Raw genomic sequence first — 23,167 nt, 5'->3', positions numbered from 1 at the left:
AAAGTGTAATTTTTAGTGTTCGGATTTGTAATAAAATAACTTCATATCAGACCATGCTGCTGCCAGTTACTGTCCAGTTGTTATCATGCTAGCTAGCCTCTTAGCTAAGGTAACATTTTAAACGGAGAAGTGTAATTTCTTTGAAATGACAACTAGCTGAATAACATTACTGACATTAGTTAAAGTGGATAGTTTATCCTCAAGTGAATTTGCAACAGTATATTAAGTTTAAGCGTTAGCTAGCTAGCTAGCTCGGTTCACGTGACTAATTAAATTATTCATATCATGTCCTAAAGAGTGATTCATTGGTATCATACATGATTATAGACAATAATACTGTGAACACAATTATGTTTATCTGTTCTTATTGCTTATTAAGAGAGAAAGTTTATTTAGTGACGCAAGGCGACCCTCCCACTTATGCAGACCGGAACTGTCCCGTTTTGCTCCCATAGTAACGAATTACGTTGCTCTATCTTGCTAGTAATCAAGGATCTTTGTCCATAATCTAACACTGATAAAAAGGTACTTTGGACCAATGTTTTTCTTGCAGCATACATTCCTTGAAGCATACAGTATAGACAGTAATACAGCGACGGCCAGTATATATACAGCATATATATATATATATATATATATATACGGCATATACAGCAATATTTCCTTGAAGCATACAGTATAGATGCTGATTGAAACGTAGCCTATACCATTCAGACAGCTAGGTGGCGATCAAGCTCATAATGCAGTTTTAATTGCAAACAGAAGTCAAGCTAGCAACAACTCATTACATAATTCCATATCCTAACAATGAAGGTTTGTAATAACTTGATTGTGTACTGTCAATGTGAAGCAAACAAACAAGGCTAGAGTTGGATCAACCTTATCCTAGACTCAGCGGTCCTTAAAGTGACAATGCACCAATTATCAAAAATACAGTACAAATTGAAAATTATTGGCCTTTTGTTTTACTTTAGTCATGTGTGTTACATTTTTGTCATCATTTTAACAATCATGGGTAGTTGCGCCCCTGATGGTAGGCCAGGCCTATTTTCCTTTCGCAGCTCCTCTCTCTGAGTCTGATGTCACGTCATGTCACATTGTCAACATGGTACATGGATATATGAAGCAGAACATAACGGGTCATATGTCTAATGCTTTCTTCTTCATAACACGTGTCAGACATCATCACATTTTTGTTTTTATTAATTTACATTAGTAAGCTACAGGACAGTGTTTTTCAAAACATGATCTGTGCTAAAGAGAAAAAAAAAATGTGTCATTGCATTTCTGAAAATGTTTGAGTTGCTGAATAACAGTGTGTTGGGGCAGCCGTGGCCTACTGGTTAACACTTCGGACCTGTAACCAGAGGGTTGCCGGTTCAAACCCCGACCAGTAGGCACGGCTGAAGTGCCCTTGAGCAAGGCACCTAACCCCTCACTCCTCCCCGAGCGCCACTGTAGCAGGCAGCTCACTGCGCCGGGATGAGTGTGTGTTTCACCTCACTGTGTGCTGAGTGTGTTTCACTAATTCACGGATTGGGATAAATGCAGAGACCAAATTTCCCTCACAGGATCAAAAGAGTATATATATATACTTATACTGTTGGGACTTCTCTCCTGTATGTATTAGCAAACGTTGTTGAAGAGTTATGAGGTGTCTAAATGCTTTTCCACACTGGTAACATTTATGAGGCTTGTCTCCCAAATGAATTAGCATGTGGCTTTTAAGATTTTGAAAAAGATTTTCCACACTGGTGAATGTGGTTTTTAAGATGTGAAATTTGTGAAAATGCTTTTCCACACTGGACACATTTATAAGGCTTCTGTTCAGTGTGTATTAGCATGTGGTTTTTAAGATGTGAAATTTGTGAAAAGCCTTTTCCACACTGGACACATTTATGAGGCTTCTCTCCAGTATGTGTAAGCATGTGGCATTTAATATATGAACGTTGTGAAAATGCTTTTCCACACCGGGGACATTTATGATGCCTCTCTCCAGTGTGTACTCCCATATGACGTTTAAGGTTTGAGGATATTTTAAAAGCTTTTCCACACTGGTCACATTTATGAGGCTTCTCTCCAGTGTGTTTTAGTGTATGGCTTTTAAGAGCTGATCTTCGTGAAAAACGTATTCCACACTGGGTACATTTATGAGGCTTCTCTCCAGTGTGTATACGAATGTGGTGCTTAAGATTTGAGAGTTTTGTAAAAGCTTTTCCACACTGGGCACATTCATGAGGTTTCTCTCCAGTGTGTATTAGCATGTGGCTTTTAAGATCTGAACTTTGTGAAAAAGCTTTTCCACACTGGACACATTTATGAGGCTTCTCTCCAGTATGTGTAAGCATGTGGCGATGAACATCGTTGGAAGATATAAATGCTTTTCCACACTGGGAACATTTATGATGCCTCTCTCCAGTGTGTATCAGTACATGAGTTTTAAGATAAGAAACCTGTGAAAATGCTTTTCCGCACTGATTACATTTATGAGGCTTCTCTCCAGTGTGTATTAGCATGTGGCGTTTAAGACTAGATATTTGTGAAAAAGCTTTTCCACACCGGACACATTTATGAGGCTTTTCTCCAGTATGTGTAAGCCTGTGACGTTTGAGATCTGTGGAGGTTATAAAAGCTTTTCCACACTGGGGACATTTATGAGGCTTCTCGCCAGTGTGTGTTAGCATGTGGCTTTTAAGATCTGAACTTTGTGAAAAAGTTTTTCCACACTGGGCACATTTATGAGGCTTCTCTCCAGTGTGTGCAAGCATGTGGTTGACTATTGAGGATGTTGTAAATGCTTTTTCACAATCAGAATATTTATGTGGCTTTTTGCGAGGCTTCTCATTTTCTGAGTGTGTTTGCTGGTGTTTCTTGAGTTCACTCAGGGCCATGAAACTCTTTCTGCAGACGGTACAGCGGTGCAGCCTTCCTTTGAGTTGCCGGTTGAGTTCATCATTCTGTCCATGAATCTTCTGTTGCATTACATGTTGGTGTTCTGGTACACCTGGAAGAGTTACAATATGCACTTAGATTGACAGATAGAGGTGCAGATACAGATAGATAGAAATACTTCTGCATTTAATTGCTATGTAAAACTAGGTATAATCATTTGTTATGACACAGTATTACACTAGACATTACAGACCTCATGTCATCTATTCTAACGGTTATTCCTTAAGAACCTATTAGGCTAGTTTGTGATATATAGTTTGTAGTAATATATAGTTCCTTTTAGACGTTATCTAAGATCAAAGCAAAGTCAAAGTCAAATCCTTTAGTCAATTTTTTATGATTACGTTTCTCACTATACGGTTGACAAGACATATTTGACCAATTTTAAGTCCACAGACAAACATAACATTCAAGTAAACAAAAAAGTAAGTAAATAAGTAAATAAGAGGGCACATATAATAATAATGAAAAAATAAGAGCAGCAAAATTTTGTTGACATTGTGCATAGACAGTCAATAAAATACTAGTGCAAATACTGTAAAATACTATAAGATACTGTTTGGCCTAAGTAATGAAGAAAGTGGCATAGTGGTGCAAGTTATGTAAGATTTTATATCTATGGAAGAAACTATATACACATCATAAAGCCCGGCTGATTTATCGGCGGGCCGATGTTAGGCATTTTCCAAACTATCGGTATCTGCATTTATAACTGCCAATAAATATTTTAAAATTAAATAAAGGAAAACTGAATATTGATCCTTCATTTAGATTTCCAGTATTGTTGTTACGTGGTTTGTCCACCAGATGGTGCAACTTCTTGCTGCTTGACTTGGTTCCACTTCCAACACAACGACAACGAATTGCAACTTCCATGTTTGTGTGTTCATGGTAGGATGATTTTCACATAAAATATAATTATGACCTCTTCTAGAAGCCTAAATAAACTTAAGAATGTTTATTGGACATGCTTGGTTTTTACTGCAGTAGGCTAGCGTTAATCTTAGAGCCACAGGTCACCAGCTTAATGTTACGTCCAAAGGTTAGGTAACTTGACTGTTGTCGTATTTGTGAAACATAAACGCGGTCATGACCGAGTATATTGATAGCAGCACTATAATTGTGTCTTTCGACTGTCATCCCATTCATTTTCTGATCATAAAGAGAGGAGCTAAGTTAGTGCCAATATTTAGCCAGTGCCAACATTTAGCTAATGCCATGGTTCACTGGTGGAAATACGACACAACCTTAAAAACACTGGACTGGGACAGTTCTGTTGGCTAAGACTGTTTAGCTGTTGTTGACTCGTTCACAACACTGTCACATCTCTCAGACTGTCATTGGTGGTCCTGTCAGTACTGTCAGTGAGTGTGAACTGTTGTATTAAGCTCACAAAGACTGCACACAAAATAAATGTGAGCATATGAAACAAATCTTTTGAGCTAACGTTAATGCCCAAACACTCACATACTCCTCAGTTTCAGTGCATATTGATAACTCTCCTGTTGAGAATGTGTGCAGCTTTGAGTTTTTAGACATTCATATTGCTGACTCCCTCACCTGGTCCTTACATGCTATAAAGTGAGCTTCTCCTTTGGACAAGCACTTTTGAGTCTTGGAAAACACTTTTCCATTTACATCGGGATTTTGCAAACATTCAGAGTCAATAAAATGAGCCCTGCATGAGTAATGAATAAGCAGCTGCACGTAAGCATGCTAAACTTGACACCCAAACAGTATTCTAACGTTAGCTTTGAGATACTGCTTGATTGCATACTGTAACTTAACTTAGTTTAGTCTCCTCAATGTACTATGTTGTGATAAGACCTTAGCAGAGTTTACTTTAACTTTAATTCAGCAGTTTTAATGCTGCAAATTTGCGCAGGATGGTCACGATGCTAAGCGGATTTAATAGCAATTTAGCCCACTGTGTTCTATGCAGTTCTATGTGGCAACAACAATCCTTCAACAATCTTGAATATTTTGTTAAATGCACATGCAGAGGAGGAGCAGCGGGCTCGTTACGAGAGAGAGCGGGCGGGGCGAGGAAAGGCTGTGTGAGTAAAAAGTGCAGCTCAATTAAATTATTATATCTTATCTTTAATTTAAATAGTAGGCCTACAACATAGAACATCAATGTGTGGTGGCCGGTTTTGATTTCGTGGTGCCCAGCCACAGATTAGTCAACGTATGGAAAACACTGAAGGTGTAAAATTAAAAATATTTAGCAGCACGCGTTATGCTTGACTAGGGTTGCAAAGGGGTGGAAAGTTTCCGGTAAATTTCCAAAAACTTACTGGAAACTTTCCATGGGAAGTTAAGCTGGGGAATTTTGGAAATATTCCAAATTGGAAACTTTCATGGAATTAAAGGAAATGATGGGAATTAATGGGAATTGACGGGAATTAACTGGGAATTTTTGGTAATTCCTACTGTTTCATATACAGACATTAACATTTTGTTTCGTAATAAGCAATATGATTTGTTTGCTCATATTTTTGCTTAGCTTAGCATACAAAGCTAGCTACCATGCTCGCGGGAATCCCATTCTCTGCCTATGGTTTACTAGCGTGCTAAGCTAGCAACACTGAAACCACTAAACTGCCCAAGAGACACCACGCCACTCAACAAAATCCAATTGGTTGGAACATTGACTGACCATAATTTTGATCAGTTAAAAATCCTAGAAAATGGTAAAACAAATAAAAATATAATGACACAACATACCACCCCAACCAAACCTTATAGATTATGTAAATTATATATAAATTGTCAATCTTAATCAGACAGATTAATTGTCCCATTACAGCTTATGACATACACCCATTTGAATGAGGACAAAAGTGACGACAAGCCCATAACTGGGCAACTCTGTTTGCAAACTTCCCCCAGTTTCACACCAGTTATTCCCACATGAGATGACATTTTCACTGGGAATTTATTTCCCCCCGGAATTTATTTTCCCCATGCACATGAACACACCATAGGTTTCCTTTATGTAGCCTATGCTGATTGCTGTGTGCATGGGATTGACGTATGTGCAGGGTAGAAATTTGACTGAAATTGCATAAAATCGGGTTGTTTTAACTAATATTATTCTGCAAGATGGGGTTTTTTCCACTACATTTAAGTTCCCTGTTATAGACTAACTTGCCATATTAAAAATTCCCAGTTTATTCCCATTAATTTCCGTATATTCCCGTTAATTCCCATGGAAAGTTTCCAACTTTGAAAATTCACGGAATTTTGCAACCTTATGCTTGACGAATCGACGCTCATATGCGTCAACGTATTTTTTGTGTCGATGTCATCGATTACGTCGACGCGTTGTCCCAGCCCTACTGCACATGATTACAAGCTCCTGATGAGAATTGTCAAAACTAGGGATAGCGAAATTTTAAAAAATCTTAACCGGCCACTGAGCCTCATTAACCAGTTGGTCACCGAAAATTCTATAACTGCCATTTATGATACCCGTGTCCTGTCGCGCGTCTTTCTCTGCCATGAAACAAGTTATCCCCCCATTTTAGAATGGTTAGGCTCCCGTCACACAATGTTAGTTCGTGTCCTTTGTATTATACATTTTCCCCAATCATTGTCCACTACTTGTGGAGGAATAAGGGTTTTGTTTTGGGGAGAAAAATAATTGCTTTCCCTGCGCACTCCACACACAGGCACACATTACGACAACGCCGACCTTTCATGCAACGCTGCACCGAGCTTCGGGCTATAAAAGCTCACGTTACAAAGTCACAAACAGAGAACGCTAAATTTGGTGGTGTTACAGGAAAGTATATTAACCAATGTCTTCGTAAAAAAACGTACCGATTGCCAACAGCCTCTGTAGCGTGCTCCACAAAATCCTTTGCAATAAGTTCCTGTCGTCATGCCATTTAAGTACAGAGGAATAATAAAACAACAAGTAGGCATATGCTAAGTTAGTCTTTCGTGTCTTCGTTTGCCATTACATTGTTACAATTATCATCATGCCATAGTCAACACGCAGCCACTAACAAGCAGTAAAAGTATAATAATAAAAGTTTTTAGGCCTATATGTTCTAACTGTTTACATAATGGGTAACATGCTTCACATAAGCCTTATTTAGGTTAATGGTGGCGATTTTTTTTTAGCTGCGCAGACAGGGCCTGTCATGTAAGGCGTACATAGTCACTATAGTAACCGGTATGTTTAACTGTTTTCGGAATGGCTACGGTGAGCTCTGCTGTGGCAGAGCCATGGCTCTGTGCTGTGGTGGCGCTTAATAAATTCCGCCGTGGGACGGCTCATGCTCACATTTATCATTTTTAGATATTGAGTGATCATATCGCCCCATACAATACAACACCAATAACACGTGTGCGCACAGACGCTGGCTGGCATTCGGGAGCTTTAAAAATAAAATGTAAATTTTTTTAACCGGCGGCAGAAAATTTTAACCAGTCAACGTTGATTCGGTCAACCACCGGTTAAACGGCTACCGGTTAACATCCCTAGTCAAAACTGCATCCAAAATCATAGGCCCACCACTACCGTAGGCCTCTCAGAGCTGTGGATTGGATTTGGATCAGGGAAGGCATATAAAGATATTCCAATCAACCACATCTCAGAAATGCTGGGACCTCAAAAATGTCAAGCACTGCCCCTCTTCCACGCATTCACAGGATGTGACGTTGTATCAGCAATGTATGGAATTGGCAAAAAAACTGCATGGAATGCGTGGGCAGCTTACCCAGAAGTCACGACACCCTCATTCTGATCACCCAAGACCCAACCAGCCTCACACTGGAATCAGTGCACATGCAAGTTCTCAAACGCTGGACTGTACTCATGTATAGTAAGAACTGCGGTGTCGAGTCAGTCAATGAAACCCGGAAGCTTCTTTTCTCTCATGGCCTCAAATCCCTGGATTCAATCCCCCCGACCCATCATGCCTTATTCTAGCATGCCCTGCACACTGCAGCTTTTCTCTGGAAGCAGTCCCTCTCCAAAACTCCAGAGATTCCAGACCCCAGTGAGTGGGGTTGGGAATGGAATGACAGAACCAAAGTCTGGGTGCCATATTGGACAGATCTGGAAGTTGCCAGCAAGGGATGCTCACTACTCCTCAACTGTGGCTGTGTGGTTGCCTGTATGGGCAACTGTAAGTGCCACTGAGCTGGACTTTGCTGTACCACATTGTGCAAGTGTGAGGGAGGCTGTAATGATGAAGAATGAAACCAAAAATCTTTGAATAATACATGATGTTTAGTATGAATTGTGTTATTTGACTAAGATGTAATATTGATCCTTAACATGGTGAAAAGCCTAATATAACTTTTCACTGTGGCATAGTTCTGAAGTTGTGTTTATTGAAAGCCTCAACAATGGTCCTTTTGGTCACAACATGTGATTTTTGACACTATATGGGTCTAGGGACCTGAGTATTTCAATGTGACTTTTTCAGAGATATTGACAGTTTATGAGCTAAATATGACTATGATATTAGTTTTAACATGGAAATAGACTTAGAATAAGAAGAACGTATCAAAATTGGATTCCTTGTATCAAACAAAGTAGAGAACATACATTATACAATAATTTAAGACTAAAGGAAGCTGAAAAATAACCTTTTCTCTATTCAGCGGGGGGCATTTTGGATTTTATGTATAACTGACACTAGGGGGGCCACCCCAACTTGTATCCATGAATTTTTGAAAACCTAAGGCCTATACAGTACCTAACACCCTGCCAAAAATCAAAAACGTATCCAGAAGTGCCCAATTTTCATGAAATACATAATTTTGCTCCCAAACAAAAGGGATGTAAATGTATATCAGATGAGTTTTTTTTGCTTTGTTTTTTTATTCACAATTTAGCACATAAAGCACACACACATCGAAACACGACAACACACAACACAACACACAAAACAGCTGGGACAACACACAGGACAGCTGGGACAACACACAGGACAGCTGGGACAACACACAGGACAGAAAAGAAAAGAAAAAAAAAAAAAAGACAATAACAATCCGAACAATAATAATAATAATAATAATAATAATAATAATCCTACGTTACCACAGTCCATTATTCAATCTAAGTTAGTCATTTTATAGTATGTATATAATTCAATATTAAGGACCAAGTGGATAGGTAATCTTGCAGTCTTGAATGTTGTTTACTTCTGATTTCTACGATGGGCAACAAGTATATTATTTGCTCCAGCCATTGACCCAAGGTGGGTCCTGACTGGGAAATCCATGTACTAAGTATACATTTTTTAGCAAAATAGGAAAGCATTATAAACACACATTTTCTTGTATAGGTATAAGTCTAATATAACTTATTTTCCACATCTTAATTCAACAAATATAACATAGGGCACAGCTCAAAAGTACAGTTACACATATCCTGAATTGCTTCATGAATCTTCTCCCAAAAGGAGTGAACAGCTTTACAATGCCAAAATAAATGCATAAATGTTCCAAATTCAGTTTCACATTTTCTACACATAGGAGAATTAGTGCCATCAAACTTGTTAAGCTTCACTGGAGTTATATAGTATTTATACAGGAATTTATAATTAGTTTCTTTAACTTTAATGTTTGTAGTCAAAGGTGAGGTAAATTGGGTGCACAGAATTAACCATTCTTTTTCACTGAAAGTCATTTTAAACTCTATTTCCCAGTTTGTTCTCAGAGACAAAAAAGAATTCTGTGAACTTTCAGAGTTCTGTACAGGTGGGATATCTTCCCCTTAACCGAAATAGCAGTAATAATAAATTGTTCCAGCTCAGTGGGATAGAGTCTAAGTTGTCCCTTTTTATGTAAAGATAAAATGATGTGACGAACTTGCAAATATTTTAAAAAGTCTGTTCTGGGTATTTGATATTCTGCACAAATATCAGTAAAGGATTTAATGGACTCAGAGTCCTCCTCAAACATGTCTGAAAAAGTTTTCAGACCATGAATTGTCCAGTTTCGAAAATCAGTTTGAGAGAGAGCTAGAAAGTAGGGGTTAAATGCAATAGGAGACTCTTTGCTTATATGACCTTCTGTATTCAGATACCTATTGCAGTCCTGCCAAACTTTCAATGTAGTTTGTAAAGGGGGCATCCCTACACTCATCAGGGACTGCAATTTATTAACATAAAGTGTTGTTGTGATCTCCAGTGGCATGTCTGTAAGTGATTCCAATGTGACCCAAAGAGAACTAGTTCCCAGCTTCCAACTTATTATATTTCTAACTTGGCAGGCCCAGTAGTACCATAGAAAGTTTGGAAGTCCTAACCCCCCTTTCATCCATTACTTTGTGGACAGCTTAATCCTTGGGGTCTTATTGTTCCATATACATTTTGTTAGACATCTATTGATTGGCTTAAAAAAATAAAAGGGAATATAACATGGCAACATATTAAGTGCATAAATAAACTTAGGGAGTATACTAATTTTGATAACATTGATTTTCCCAATAAGGGACAGTGGGAGAGCTGACCAAGTCTGAAGTTTCTTTTTGCATTTTTCCAGCAAAGGGTTGTAATTTTCCTGAAATAGTTTGTCCAAGGTGGGTGTCACTTGTACTCCAAGATATTTTGTAGCATCAGCCACATAAATGGGCATATGATTTGATAAAGGCAGATCTTATTTATTGTTACATATCAGATGTGTTACTAAATATTTAGTAGACCTACCTCTAAGGAAAAGTAACAATTTAGGTTATCTCTCTTTATACTGTTTAAAACCTGGCCAGGTACTTTTTAGCTCTATTTCTGTACCTTTGTAAATCTCTTGCTATCTTGATTGTGGGCGTCAAGTAAGCATTTAGCAGACGATAGGGCCCAGAACTGTCACTCACATTATCACTCACTCGCACCCACTTTTTCTGTTCTTGCCCTATGGCTGCGCTCACAGAGAGTCACGTTATGTTTTTAAACGGGACGCGGGAGAAAGCTGGGGGGGAAATAAATGAACGAATGAAGGGGTAGAAGTCTAATGGCGTTCTGATATCCTCTAATCGCTTCATGGAATTAATAATGAATTGTCCTGCTCGTATACACCCATTACATGGAATATCTGACTCTACAGCTGTTTTTTCAAGGAGGTGAGATCGATCCTTTTTTCCCTTTTTTTCACTGGAGTTTCTTTGCTGGAGTTTAAAAGACTGTCTAAATGTGCGAGGGCCTCAATACGGTTGCATTGCTCATCCTCTTAGCACTGTTCTAGGTTTATCATAGTTCATCCTTTAATGCCGTTTTAGGTTTATGGTATTTGGTGGGGTATTTGGCAGATGCTTGTCTAAAACGAAGGTTTTTGTTTTGCTGCGTTTTGATAGGCTACTCTAAACCTATACTACATTTAGATTCATTAATTTAGCAGACTAATAACATCTCTAACCTAAACATGCTACTTTGTTGGCTGTATATGAGCTTTTGTTACGTGGGTAACAGCGCCCTCTAGTCACAAAACAAAAGTGCAACACACCAATCTATTTAGCTCTCTGTGAGAAGACTTACTTTCCAGCAGCCAGTCACATTGTTGCTCCTTCTCCTCTTCTTCTTCGTCTTTTTCAGTCTTCACTGTTTCATTGTAAGTCGACATTGGTGACTCTGTGACGTCTGTTTCAGTTTTACAGTCAAACTCTGCAAAGGGCTTTTCCTCATCATGTTGAAATGTAATCATATGATCATGTTCCTCCTCTTTTATGTGTTCTTCTTTTACTACAACTCTCAGGTCAACCTGGTGTGTTTCTGCACAGCCAGAACTAAATGGAAGGCCGAGATCCATGTTGCTGGTAGAACAAAGATGATCCCGTACAAAGTGTAAAATTGCCTGTAGTCAGAGAAACAGAATAAAGACAAATAGTAAAAAAGGTCAAAGTCAGCTTTATTTCATTTGAATAACTAGAATATGTGCTGAAGACTTAATTGATGTTTAGCTTTTAGAAAAGTAACACAATTACATCTAACCAGTGGTGCAAATGAGTAGGCTAACTGACATGTCCAAAAGTGAAAATATGAGTCCCTAGACCGCTCCATACACATAGGATGTTTCTCAAATTCGAGGATTCATGCTTGGTAGAATGTGCCCTGCCGGATTAAATCCTTCAAACACGAGGCAAGGCTGCTTCTTAGCATTCAGAAAACACACAATGGAACAGACTAGCGAGTGTGCAGGAAGCTGCAGGTGTGCGTTATTGAACATCATGCCTCCTGCCCGCTTCTTTTTGAAAAACAATGAATGCACCAGTCATTCTCCCACGTGTATAAATTCAATTATACATATTTGATTAATTTGCCAATATAAACGGGCAGGAGGCATGATGTTTTTTTGTGTGAAAAAAACGGCGACGAAATTGTGAATTTCCAGAGCGTGTTACAACACACTCAGCAATCGACTCCTACGGACTTTCCCCTTAAGATGGCAGCAAAGATGGCAACATTTCCAGAAAGGTACTGGCTGAATACGGTACAATCGAACTTTCTCAAGGTACTGGCTGAATACGGTACAATCGAACTTTCTCAAAACACATCCGAATGACATGATTTTGATGTCAACTCAACGTATGTACCCCCAATCATCCGTAATCGATCTAAAGTGCATTTTACTCCGGATAATTCCTTTAAGCAAAATTGTAAAGAGAAAAGTGTAATATTTAGCTCGCAATAGATATCATTAGAAAATTATGAGTTTAAAGTTGTCAAAATGAGTCAAGCCCATATATCATTTAAGTTACTTCACATAGTGACAATATGGGATTGTGGGTGTTCCAAGCACACAGTGGATACACACATGCATCCTCAAAAATTATTACAATAATAATTATTTATTTATTCAGGGAAATTTGTCTGAGCAGAAATATATTTTACAGCAAAGTACAAAATTGATTCCAAGACGAATACAATAAAAATGTAAACTCAGAAGGAAAATAAAAACATAAAACAGACAAAAGTGAGTTAGTTAAAAACAGGAGCTCTGTACCGTAGCCATATCATTAAGAAAACACAAATTATCAACTGATAGAAATAGGCTTAGTTTCAGACTTTCTTGTAGTTTGTTCCACTTATACGGTGAAAAAAAGTTGTAAGTAGATTTCCCAAAGTCAGATCTGGGGTTTCAAGGGAGATGAGACTGTGTCCTGGCTCCTATTGTGACTTAAATTTCAAGCTAAGGTAAGGGGGTAGTTTCCCTGCCTTATAAATAAAAGGAAGGCAATGTCTCTCAGGGGGGGAAAGGTAGCTTTGGATCCGTCAGTAGCCTACTGAATATAGCTGTGGTTAAAGCAGCCCTAATAAATTTGTCGTGAAGGTTTTTCGGAACCGATAATTGTACTTGTAACAGTTAATTAAGTGGTCTGTTACAGATTAAGCCCCCCCCCCTCCCCCGAGCTCTCAGCTGTAGCTCGAAATACCGGTAAGCACTTCGCCATCACAGTACTACCCTCACCCATAACTTCCTTGATAAAGTGCTGATCTTTTATGAAGGTTTGAATACAAAGTTGTGTTGAGATAAACACAGCGGTCACTCTCTGGAAGTTATGTTTGGCTAACTAGCTCGTGGCTACTGTTTGTGTCCATACCTTCCTCCAACAAGTTCGTTGCTCCGTCAAGTCTGCTGATTTGCTGTTTGTGGCTGTCTATTATGTCGTAAACCAACATTTATGCATCTTCTCCCGTGGTGGACTGCATGTGATTTTTCCTGCTCGTGACTTGACCTACGTGAGTGGTGGAAAAGGAACCGGTGGAACAGTAAAATAAATGTTGTTGTTCTTCTTCTTTACATTTATTGGCGGTTGGCATACCAACTTGGTGCATTACCGCCACCAGCTGTTTGGGGTGTGGCGCTTCAATGCGGAATTAGATTGTTCGACTTGAGGCCAAGGGGGCAGGCGAATTCCCGGAAGAATCAATGGAGGCTGGAGGGACCACTTCTCTGCTAACCCCCATAGAAGCCCATTCATTTTAGGATTTTTTTGAAATACCATAACTTCATATAGCATATATCCTGTGCCGATATTGTAGCTTCTGTGTTATCTACATAAACAACTAGATGTACCGCCGAGCGGTACAAAATATTACCGCCGCCCAGTCCAGCACATTTTTTCCACAAAAATAAATCACGCTGAAAGGCCTATATGATTCTAACTGTCTCACTAAATTGCATTATCCACACTCAATTCTCACTGGTATCTGCAGGGTTCCTACGCAGTATGGAAAACCTGGAAAAGTATGGAATTTGATTTTAGTAATTTCCAGGTCTGGATTAGTATGGAAAAAAGAAATAAAGGTATGGAGAAATATTTGTGTTTCCAGACTATTGCATTTGCAGTACTAATAACTTCACTCGGGTCATAATGAACCATTCCTACTGTTGTGTAGCTTAACTGTCAGTCCCCATCGTCAAGATACAACTATGGTACAACTAAGATAGGCCTACAACTAAAAATGAACCAGCTAAATGGACAAATATTAAGTGTCATTTTCAGTTGTCCATACCTTTGTTTTCACAGAGTTATCCCAAACCAGATGTGGCCGCAATGTCGAGAATATGGTCAGAAAAATCTACCGAGAAGTTTGGAAATTTGAGTATGGAAAAAGTATGGAATTTTGAAATGGAAAATGTGTAGGAACCCTGTATCTGCTAGACAACAAGTACCAAAACATGATTAGTTCATAGATTTCACATGTAACATTAATTTTATACAACCCCACCCCCATCTTGCCTGTTCATAATTCTGAGAAATTCTTGAATTGTGTGCATGTGTGCGTGTACATGTTTATGTTTACGTGTGTGGGTGTGTGTGTGTGTGCGTGCTTGTGTGTTTACCTGCGTATGTGTGTTTGTGCATGTGCATGCATGCGTACATATGTCTACTGTGTGAGTATGTGTCATATGTATGATTACTGTGAATGTATGTGTGTGCGTGTGTATCTGTTTATGCTCATGTGTGCACATGGAATGGGTTAACATGACCCCTGGAGGCAAACATACGGAAAAAATGGATCATCCTAGGCCCTACGGTTCTCAAGATATTCACAGAAAACTGTGTCTGCCTTACCCTCCTTTCGGGGGGTCCAGTACAGCGGGGGGGCTACAGATCAAAACGAAAAACGATGGTTCCATGCTATCCATGTGGAGTTACATGCCCACCAAGTTTCGCGGCACCCGGTCTTTCAGTGTCCGGGAATCCTTGTTGGTGTGCGGTCACTAAATGTACACATAAATTATTTTATTGTAAGGCCCCCCATGAACGAAAGTTCACAAAACTTGGCATGCATTCGGAGGGTGTCATAATGATCCTACGCTTTCAATTTCGTGCAGTTTTGACCATGTCAGCCAGAGATATTGTGATGAAAACACCTCATTTTTTGCTTTTTAATTTTTAACTAGGTGGCTTATACATGAAATAAGTGGTAATGGGATGGGTTGACATGCCCCTTAAGACCAACATAAAAAAAGGTGGACCTCCTAGGCCCTCACGGTTCTCGAGATATTCACAGAAAACTGTCTCCGGCCACCTACAGGCCAGTTGGTGTATAGTAACATAAATTAATTTATTGTGTGGCCCCCCATGAACGGAATTCCACAAAACATGGCGTGCATTCAAAGGGTGTCATAATGATGAATTTCGTGCAGTTTTGACTATGTTAGGTCACAGATACCTGCGATTACAACACCTCATTTTTACTTTTTTGTGTTTAACTAGGTGGCGCTATACATGAAATGAGTGGTTATGGAATGTGTTGACATGGCCCCTTGAGATCAACATACAAAAAAATGGTCCTCCTAAACCTTACGGTTCTCGAGATATTCACAGAAAACTGTGTCTGCCCTACCCTCCTTTCGGGGGGTGCAGTCCAGCGGGGGGGCTACAGATCAAAACGAAAAACGATGGTTCCATGCTATCCATGTGGGGTTACATGCCCACCAAGTTTCGTGTACCCCGGTCTTTCAGTGTCCCGGGAATCCTTGACGGAAATTTGGACATGCAAAAAAAAAAAAAAAAATCTGACTAAACCTATTCACCCCTTGCAGACATGTGACTTAAGTCACGTGACGGCTCCATGCTGGACGGCAAAAAGATGGGAGACGGACGGCAAATTACATTATGTCATAAAGATTATGATGAACTGAACACCATTACTATAACATCTTTGTAGTTCAATGTATTGCTGTTTGGGGTCTGATAGTCAAAGAAGATGCCAGTGGTGTTGTTAGATGAAATGGGTCATGATCGCAAATGTAAAGTTATTAAAACTGGTGGTAACAGCAAGGGGAGATAACGTGACGTTAGGCTACTGTAATTAATATTATGGTAAATGAACACCCATAAGTATTTCTGGACTAAAATATTGCAAAGCGATTTGGTTACTTTATTTGTCTTGCTTTTATCAGTTGTAACATAGTCAAAACGTTAAGAATGTCATATCAGAACATGAAATAATAACTAGCTGCCACACTTAGAAGCTATTCTAGCTAACGTTTATCGTAGCTCATAGTGCTAGGGCTAATGTAACTCGTCAGTTTTTGCGTTGCCCAGCTTAATAAACTTACTTCTTGCATGTCTTAAGTTAAAGAATTGAAAGAAATAGGAAATTAAAAAAAAACTTGAACGGTATTATCTGTTTACATTCAGATCTTGCCAAAGACTTTGCCTAAGTGCTTCATGCCGTCCTGTTCAGAGTCTATGGTTGCTATAGCAACAGCTGCTGTGCTTCATACACTGAGGAGATAAGCATGCAATTGTGGTTGAAATACTCCCGAAACACAAAGAAAACAAACCAAAATATATCTATGCAAGAACATGGGATGTTGTTGTATTCCAAACAATAAGCCAACAGTCGTGGAAGGGCATTACTACAGTTAAATCTCTATAATCTCCTAGCTGTGCGATATGTCCCATTACAACCCATTGATTTGATTCGTGTTCTTGCCGTCCACTAGGCTATTTTGCTGTGGCACGAACAAAACGTGACGTCACTTGCACTGACTAAACCGCTTCGCTGCGCGGCGGTCATAATAAAAGGCAAAACAAGACTCGACTAACTCGTACGTAACGTTAGGTTCCCGTAACAAGAATGTTTAGCATGTCCGGTTGTAGGGAAGCTAACGCACCGTACGGAGATAACCGTATTGTTTGGATACAAAGCTCAGTCCAGCCAGCACGGAAACTCATGAACAAAGCTATGTAGCCTACAATAGCATTGTATGTTACGGCAAAGCATTGCATAGAGGCAAGTAAACCTAATGAAAAACGGCACTAACGATAGTCATTTCAGAGGTTTTCGATGGATTGACCGTAGGTCGGAAAAGTGGAAAGAAGATTAGCTTCAAGGCTGTATAACTTTAACGATGGTGATAACTTTTTTGTTTTGTTTTACCATGACTTTTTGAAGATGCTCATGTGTGGTACTTTCAACATTAACACGACTTGATAGCAAGTGAGGATGATAGGGTAGGGTGGGGTACAATGCCAAAGCAATGCCCCTCATGCATTAATAAAAAATAAAAAAAAGTAAACAACTAAAGTAAACAAAATCTATTGTGGAGCAATACAATATAATCAATAAATTGATTGCAAGCTACTATATTTCATCAATATATTGACAATAGCCAACTTTGTTTTAGTGACTGCTGAAAATTAGAACACTTGCCTAAAAATCCATTTTTCTTTTGTTTTCTTGAAGTACAGAGCATGCATCCATTTTATGGTGGGTACTTGTACATCACCATTGTCAACAGAGTGCATAGAAATTTTAACAACAACATTTTACTTCATTTAGTGATTAGTTTGTGAAATATAGGAGGGGGAGCGTTTTACCCCAAGGGGCGTTTTCCCCCACTCTACCCTAATTCACGGATTGGGATGAATGCAGAGACCAAATTTCCCTCATGGGATCAAAAGAGTATACTTATACTTATACTTGTGAGAGGTATAATGATCATAGAGTAATCAAGCAGGACATGGAAGGGGAGACCGCAATTCATGACATGATTGAGGAAAAGTACATGACAAGGGAGAGACTTCGCTTTATTTATTTTTCTTAATATAATGGTTCTCTCTTTTTGTTTGTTTTGAAGTCTAAACTCCTTGGCGTTCATGGTATTACACACTCCTGTACAGTTGGTGCCGATAAACTACAAAAGAAGTCATCTGCCAAGAAACAGAAGAAGAAGAGAACAAAAGAAAAGAAAAAAAGTTGCACTGGATCCCCGACGTTTTCCCCCACTCTACCCTATTAATAATAATAATAATACATAAATACATAAATAAATGTTTAACTTTGATGACTTTGAAGGTGAAGGAAGTGTGAAGAATTTCTGTGTAGGCCTATCTATCATATGAGTTACAAGATTCAGTTCGATGGTGGTTAAGTGTGGACTTAGGTGGAATAGCGGAGTTGTAAAACGAATAAAGGAGGCAGCAGGCAAGAATAGCGGAGTTGTAAAACGAATAAAGGAGGCAGCAGGCAAGGAAATTACATGGAATCATTCATACACCGCCAGGCATTGGCATGCAAGGGTATACCCCGAACTTGACAAACCACTTAGCGAAGTTATTCGCGTTGTAAACTTCATTAAGGCCAGCTCACTTAACAACCGGTTATTTGATCAACTGTGCGCTGACATGGGAGCAGAACACACGCACTTGTTGTTTCACACTGAAGTGCGCTGGTTGTCAAAAGGCCGAGTTTTGACCAGATTTTATATTATTAGAAACGAAATCCATGCGTTCCTCATACAGAAAAAGTCCACTCTTGCTGAATTATTCACTGATAATTGGCTGTTCAAATTGTCTTATCTGGCCGATATCTTTTCATCACTCAACAAACTAAACTTGAAATTAAAGGGACGGCACTACAATGTTTTCCTTAATTGGAAAAATGTTCAGGCTTTCCAAAAGTCCTTGAAGTTGTGGCTTGCATGACTCAGAAGGCCAGACCCAAGTCTATACATGTTTCCCACGGTGTTGCAGCACGTAGAAGAACATGATGTTTCGGCCACACACGTGAAACACCTCTCTGCTCTTATTCAGACTCATCTCGCTGCGCTTATTGAGAATTTTGATCGCCATTTCCCAACAGAGAGGTATGACATTCTGAATGATAAAAGATGGATTCAAAATCCCTTCGAATTTGAAAGTCCAGAGTCTTTGCTTGAGTTGATGCTTAGTCCTGCAGAAGAAACTGAGTTGTTGCAGCTCACCTGCGATCGCACTCTGCAAAGACGCTAAGGACCTGTGACCTTATCATCATTCTGGATAAGCATTTCGTCAGAATATCCTGTCCTCAGTAGGGCCAGTATTTCTATGCTTATTCCTTTCACTACTACATATATGTGCGAATTGGGATTTTCTGTGCTCACAAAAATGAAAACGAAGCACAGAAATAGACTGAATGCTGCGCCTGATATGCGTGTTGCGCTCTCATCCTGCACCCCGGACTGGAACGCACTACAAATACGCAGACAGGCCCACCTATCCCATTAGCAAGGTTGAAATGTTATTAAAGCCATGTTTTGTATAATTTGTAAACTTTTTGTAAATTTTTTATTGATTATTTTGTTCCAATATTGCTGGTTCAATTGAATATTGAGAAGAAAAATAAATGGGCTAGCTTACGTTTTTTTTAAAAAAAGCCTACATTTTAATGTCCAAATATGCTACTTATTGGATACCTTATTATTTTAATATTGCTGGTTCAATTGCATTGTTATCCATTGTTTAAAACTTGAGTAGTACTAATTGTTCAGAGAGGCCTGATGATCACTCATAACAATAAAATATCATTTATAAAATAAAATAACAATAAAATGTCATCATTAATGTTCAATTATGGTCAACTCCACCTTTATTTTGTGATTCACGAATAATGCATATTGACTTGGGTCGCGATGGCTTGTGACTTTTAAAATATGGGTCCCCTGAAAAAAGTTTGGGAAACACTGCTGTAGGCTATATTCATGTCATTGTTATCCTATGTAGGCTACACTATTATTACCATCAAGGACATGAATGAATTTAAAGAGGAAAGGAACATTTGCCAGGAACATGTGTATGCAAAGAAAGAGCTTTATTAAAACAAACACACAACTATGGGGTGTGTTCGAAACGGGTAAAGTTGCTGCCTTTTAAGATATCTAACTGGGGAGCAAGGCAGCAAGTGCGGTTCGAAACCGAAAAAACAAATTCTGCTGCCTTTTAAGATATCTTAGAATTCCCAAATAACGGTCATTTTTGAAGGCAGCATCGATGCACACTTCATGCTGCCTCCTACCCATAATCCCTTGCGGCAACGTCTGAAACAGCTGTGAAAGGTAAACAAACATGGCGGATGACATCGGTAATGGCTGCTGAATCTGTTTAAAATGTCATTTGTGTGATCTTATTTTGCTTAGATTTGCAGATTACAGATTAGAAATAAACAATTTACTATCTGATTATGCCATTGTTGTAACCATTAATAGCGTCTGGTCTGATATATCTGCCGGCCGTAAAACTAATTTATACTGTTAGCCTGCTAGCTTACGTAAGCTAATTTAGTTTAACGTCAGGCCTTTGCTAACATCATACCGTAGTGTTAACCAAAGATTCTAGAGTGCTACGCTCATTTTTAAAAGATGCATTTAATCCAAAGTCATGTCTAGTGAGACAGCTCTCTATGTAGGGAGGGAGGCAGTAGGCAGCTGTCTCCCGTTTGGAACACACCCTATATGTGCAAAGCGAGGATCTGCCCACACAACATATGGGTAGCTCACGAGCAGCCCAAAAGCTACAACTCCGTGAACTGGCGGTTCTTTCTGAGGCAGGCCCGTTTTGCAGACGCCTATGGTGCGTGGCTCTGTACTTCGGAGTCGCCTTTAACCGGGACTGCAGCGTGGCACAGGGTTCAGAGAGCTCCGGGCATGGAGGTATTATATATAACTGGAGAGAGTGACTAAGTCCCGCCCCCATTCATTTCAATGGACCATGCTAGGCTAGCTACTTCAGCCAAAAAAGTTTGAAATTGACCGCAGCCATCTTTACAAAAATGGCGTTTCATGGGTGTTCGTTTCCGGCACCAGCTAGAACTAGCCTATTAGATTCCACGTTACAGACGGAGACAACGTAAGGTGCAACGGTATGTCGTTGATGAATATTGGACATTCCCTCAGAGGAAAAGAAGTTGTTCGGGAACGCGCTTCACCTCGTTATAAGCACAAATTTATTAAATTGGTTGGGATAACATTTTGGGAATGGTGGTAGAAGTTTGCCCTGTCTCTATTTAATGTGATGTTTATATGGGATAATAAACATTGCGAATCAATATTGAGTCACTTTAGGCTACACCAATAATGAACCCTAAATGCTATATTTGGACAGGTTGTATTACTTAATAGGCTAGCCAACCAAAATTACTAAAATTAAGTAGACATATGGGATGTAAGAAACTTGTGGATAGCTGAAATATTTGCTGCACCCAGTGTGCATTTGCAGCTTGTTAAACCCGGTTAAACCTAGGCTACATTTGCAGGCAGACAAAATGAAGCCAACGCAAGTTGGACTTACCGATAAGCGCACATCCCTCGGGTATTGTGGTTCGAGCAGGCAAAGAGTCTGCAACTGTTGTTGGATATTTGGCTTTTGCCTCGACTGGCAGCCTGGTCATTTAAATCAAATGCATAGCCTAATCATGTCAATGTTGCAAGAAAGCAAACTAAATAAGTCATTGACATTTGTTTCGTTTTAAAACACTTGGGGAGAGTTACATCCAGATGTTGCTTTGTCATGGATTACAGGTATAACTACATCCTGTGCGTTTTAAAATAGCTTTCATGCACAACGCAATGAGTAGGCTAATAATTGGATATAGGTCACTGCATCTGCTAAAATGTATGGTCATAGTCAGTTACCTTGTCAACCCACACATAAGGCAAATAATAGCCTAATATGACAACATTTACATTTTTCTTTTATTAACGACAAAGTCCGGTATAATACAGACTAAACCATGTAGGCATTAAGTCAAATATCAGTAGCTTAATCCAAGTAGTTAGTTGTTTTATTTGTCGTCTTCCAGAAATCCAAACCAACATGGACGTGCGAGGACGCCCGTGCCCAACACTAAACTCGTGCATGAGCTGTCATCTACCAATCAGCATGTGCAAACTGGTGCCGGAAGTTGCAACCATGTAACGCCATGTTTTCAAAAATGTCAGCGGCCAAATGCCATGCTAACTGGCTGACGCTAACCCTTCAAATCCTGACCCCCTGGCTCCGGGCTACGAAAGGACAGCGATCGTACAATCCATTCAGACACCAGCCAACGCCGTCTTCATCAGACATCGGGTCTAAGGTGGCGGACTTCCAAAGTTCCACCTCCTCTGCTAGCACACTCTGTCTCGATTCCAGCAGCTGTAAAAAAACAATTAGGCTAATAGACAATCAGCACTGTGCGATGCACTGCGTGACACGACACATTTATCAATGCACCTGGAAAATATTCACCAAAAAAAATCTTACCCTCTTTCTTCTCGATCGACTCAAAAACATACACTTTAATAAAGCAACTTACACTGGTTCTGCTCACTTGTTCTTTTGCAAGGCTATAGGCTACTCTTAGCTTTGGTTTTAGGCTAGGGTACTTTTAGCTTAGCCAACAGTCATCAAACATATTTTTACCCAAGCTTGGGATTGTGCACCCGTCTTCTCTTCTCTTCCGTCTCCAGCTCACTGCGTCGGGATTAGTGTGTGCTTCACCTCACTGTGTGTTCACTGTGTGCTGAGTGTGTTTCACTAATTCACAGATTGGGATAAATGCAGAGACCAAATTTCCCTCACAGGATACTTATACTTATATTTAAATTGCTACACGTTTTTTTTTTTAATCTCTGGATTGTTTTATGATAAGCAATATGACATGAGTGGTAAAGGATATTGCCATGGCGGTAATTCGGCCATTTGGTTAGGGAGACGTGCATGGGGGTGCACTGACAATCCTGAAATTAAGGGCAGGTTTCTCTGATGTCTGCTGTGTATTTAGTTGTTACTTGTTATCTCGGCTCTTTGAAGTAAATATGCAGTTCACGATTACATAACGTTACTATGCTGGGGTAAGACTGTTTTTAGTGGCAGGCTAACACATACTGATGACTTGTGCTAGCCTAGCACCTGTGAACCCTGCAATTAGAAGGACTGGATGAAACGTGTTGAAAACGGTCTCCACTGATAAATATCATGCTTGCTTACTTGGAAATG

General features: G+C 39.4%; 2 protein-coding genes across 2 annotated transcripts in view; both read right to left on the bottom strand.

Annotated features, from left to right (window-relative positions):
* Window positions 1-23,167, bottom strand: part of LOC125297241 (zinc finger protein 729-like) — a 540,495-nt gene that overhangs the window by 222,718 nt on the left and 294,610 nt on the right. The window lies entirely within an intron of this gene.
* On the bottom strand, window positions 1,521-13,691 carry LOC125297326 (gastrula zinc finger protein XlCGF57.1-like). Its single transcript, XM_048247635.1, has 3 exons — window positions 13,511-13,691; window positions 11,448-11,763; window positions 1,521-3,004 (listed from the first exon to the last, which is right to left on the bottom strand). Exons 2-3 carry the CDS (start codon window positions 11,716-11,718, stop codon window positions 1,725-1,727), a joined length of 1,551 nt encoding a protein of 516 aa, XP_048103592.1. The 5' UTR covers window positions 11,719-11,763; window positions 13,511-13,691; the 3' UTR covers window positions 1,521-1,724.

Source organism: Alosa alosa, chromosome 7, assembly GCF_017589495.1.
Source record: "Alosa alosa isolate M-15738 ecotype Scorff River chromosome 7, AALO_Geno_1.1, whole genome shotgun sequence".
Classification (NCBI taxonomy): Eukaryota; Metazoa; Chordata; class Actinopteri; order Clupeiformes; family Clupeidae; genus Alosa; species Alosa alosa.
Note: the sequence above shows the minus strand (reverse complement) of the source record. Positions and strands in the feature narration are given on the sequence as shown.

What these genes read in the sequence shown, in the direction of transcription:
- LOC125297326 (XM_048247635.1), bottom strand. Translation starts at nt 11,718, where the DNA reads ATGGATCTCGGCCTTCCATTTAGTTCTGGCTGTGCAGAAACACACCAG. An exon ending in ATGTGACTGGCTGCTGGAAA is followed by an intron (nt 3,005 to 11,447) that starts GTAAGTCTTCTC and finishes TAACTCTTCCAG; the next exon opens with GTGTACCAGAACACCAACAT.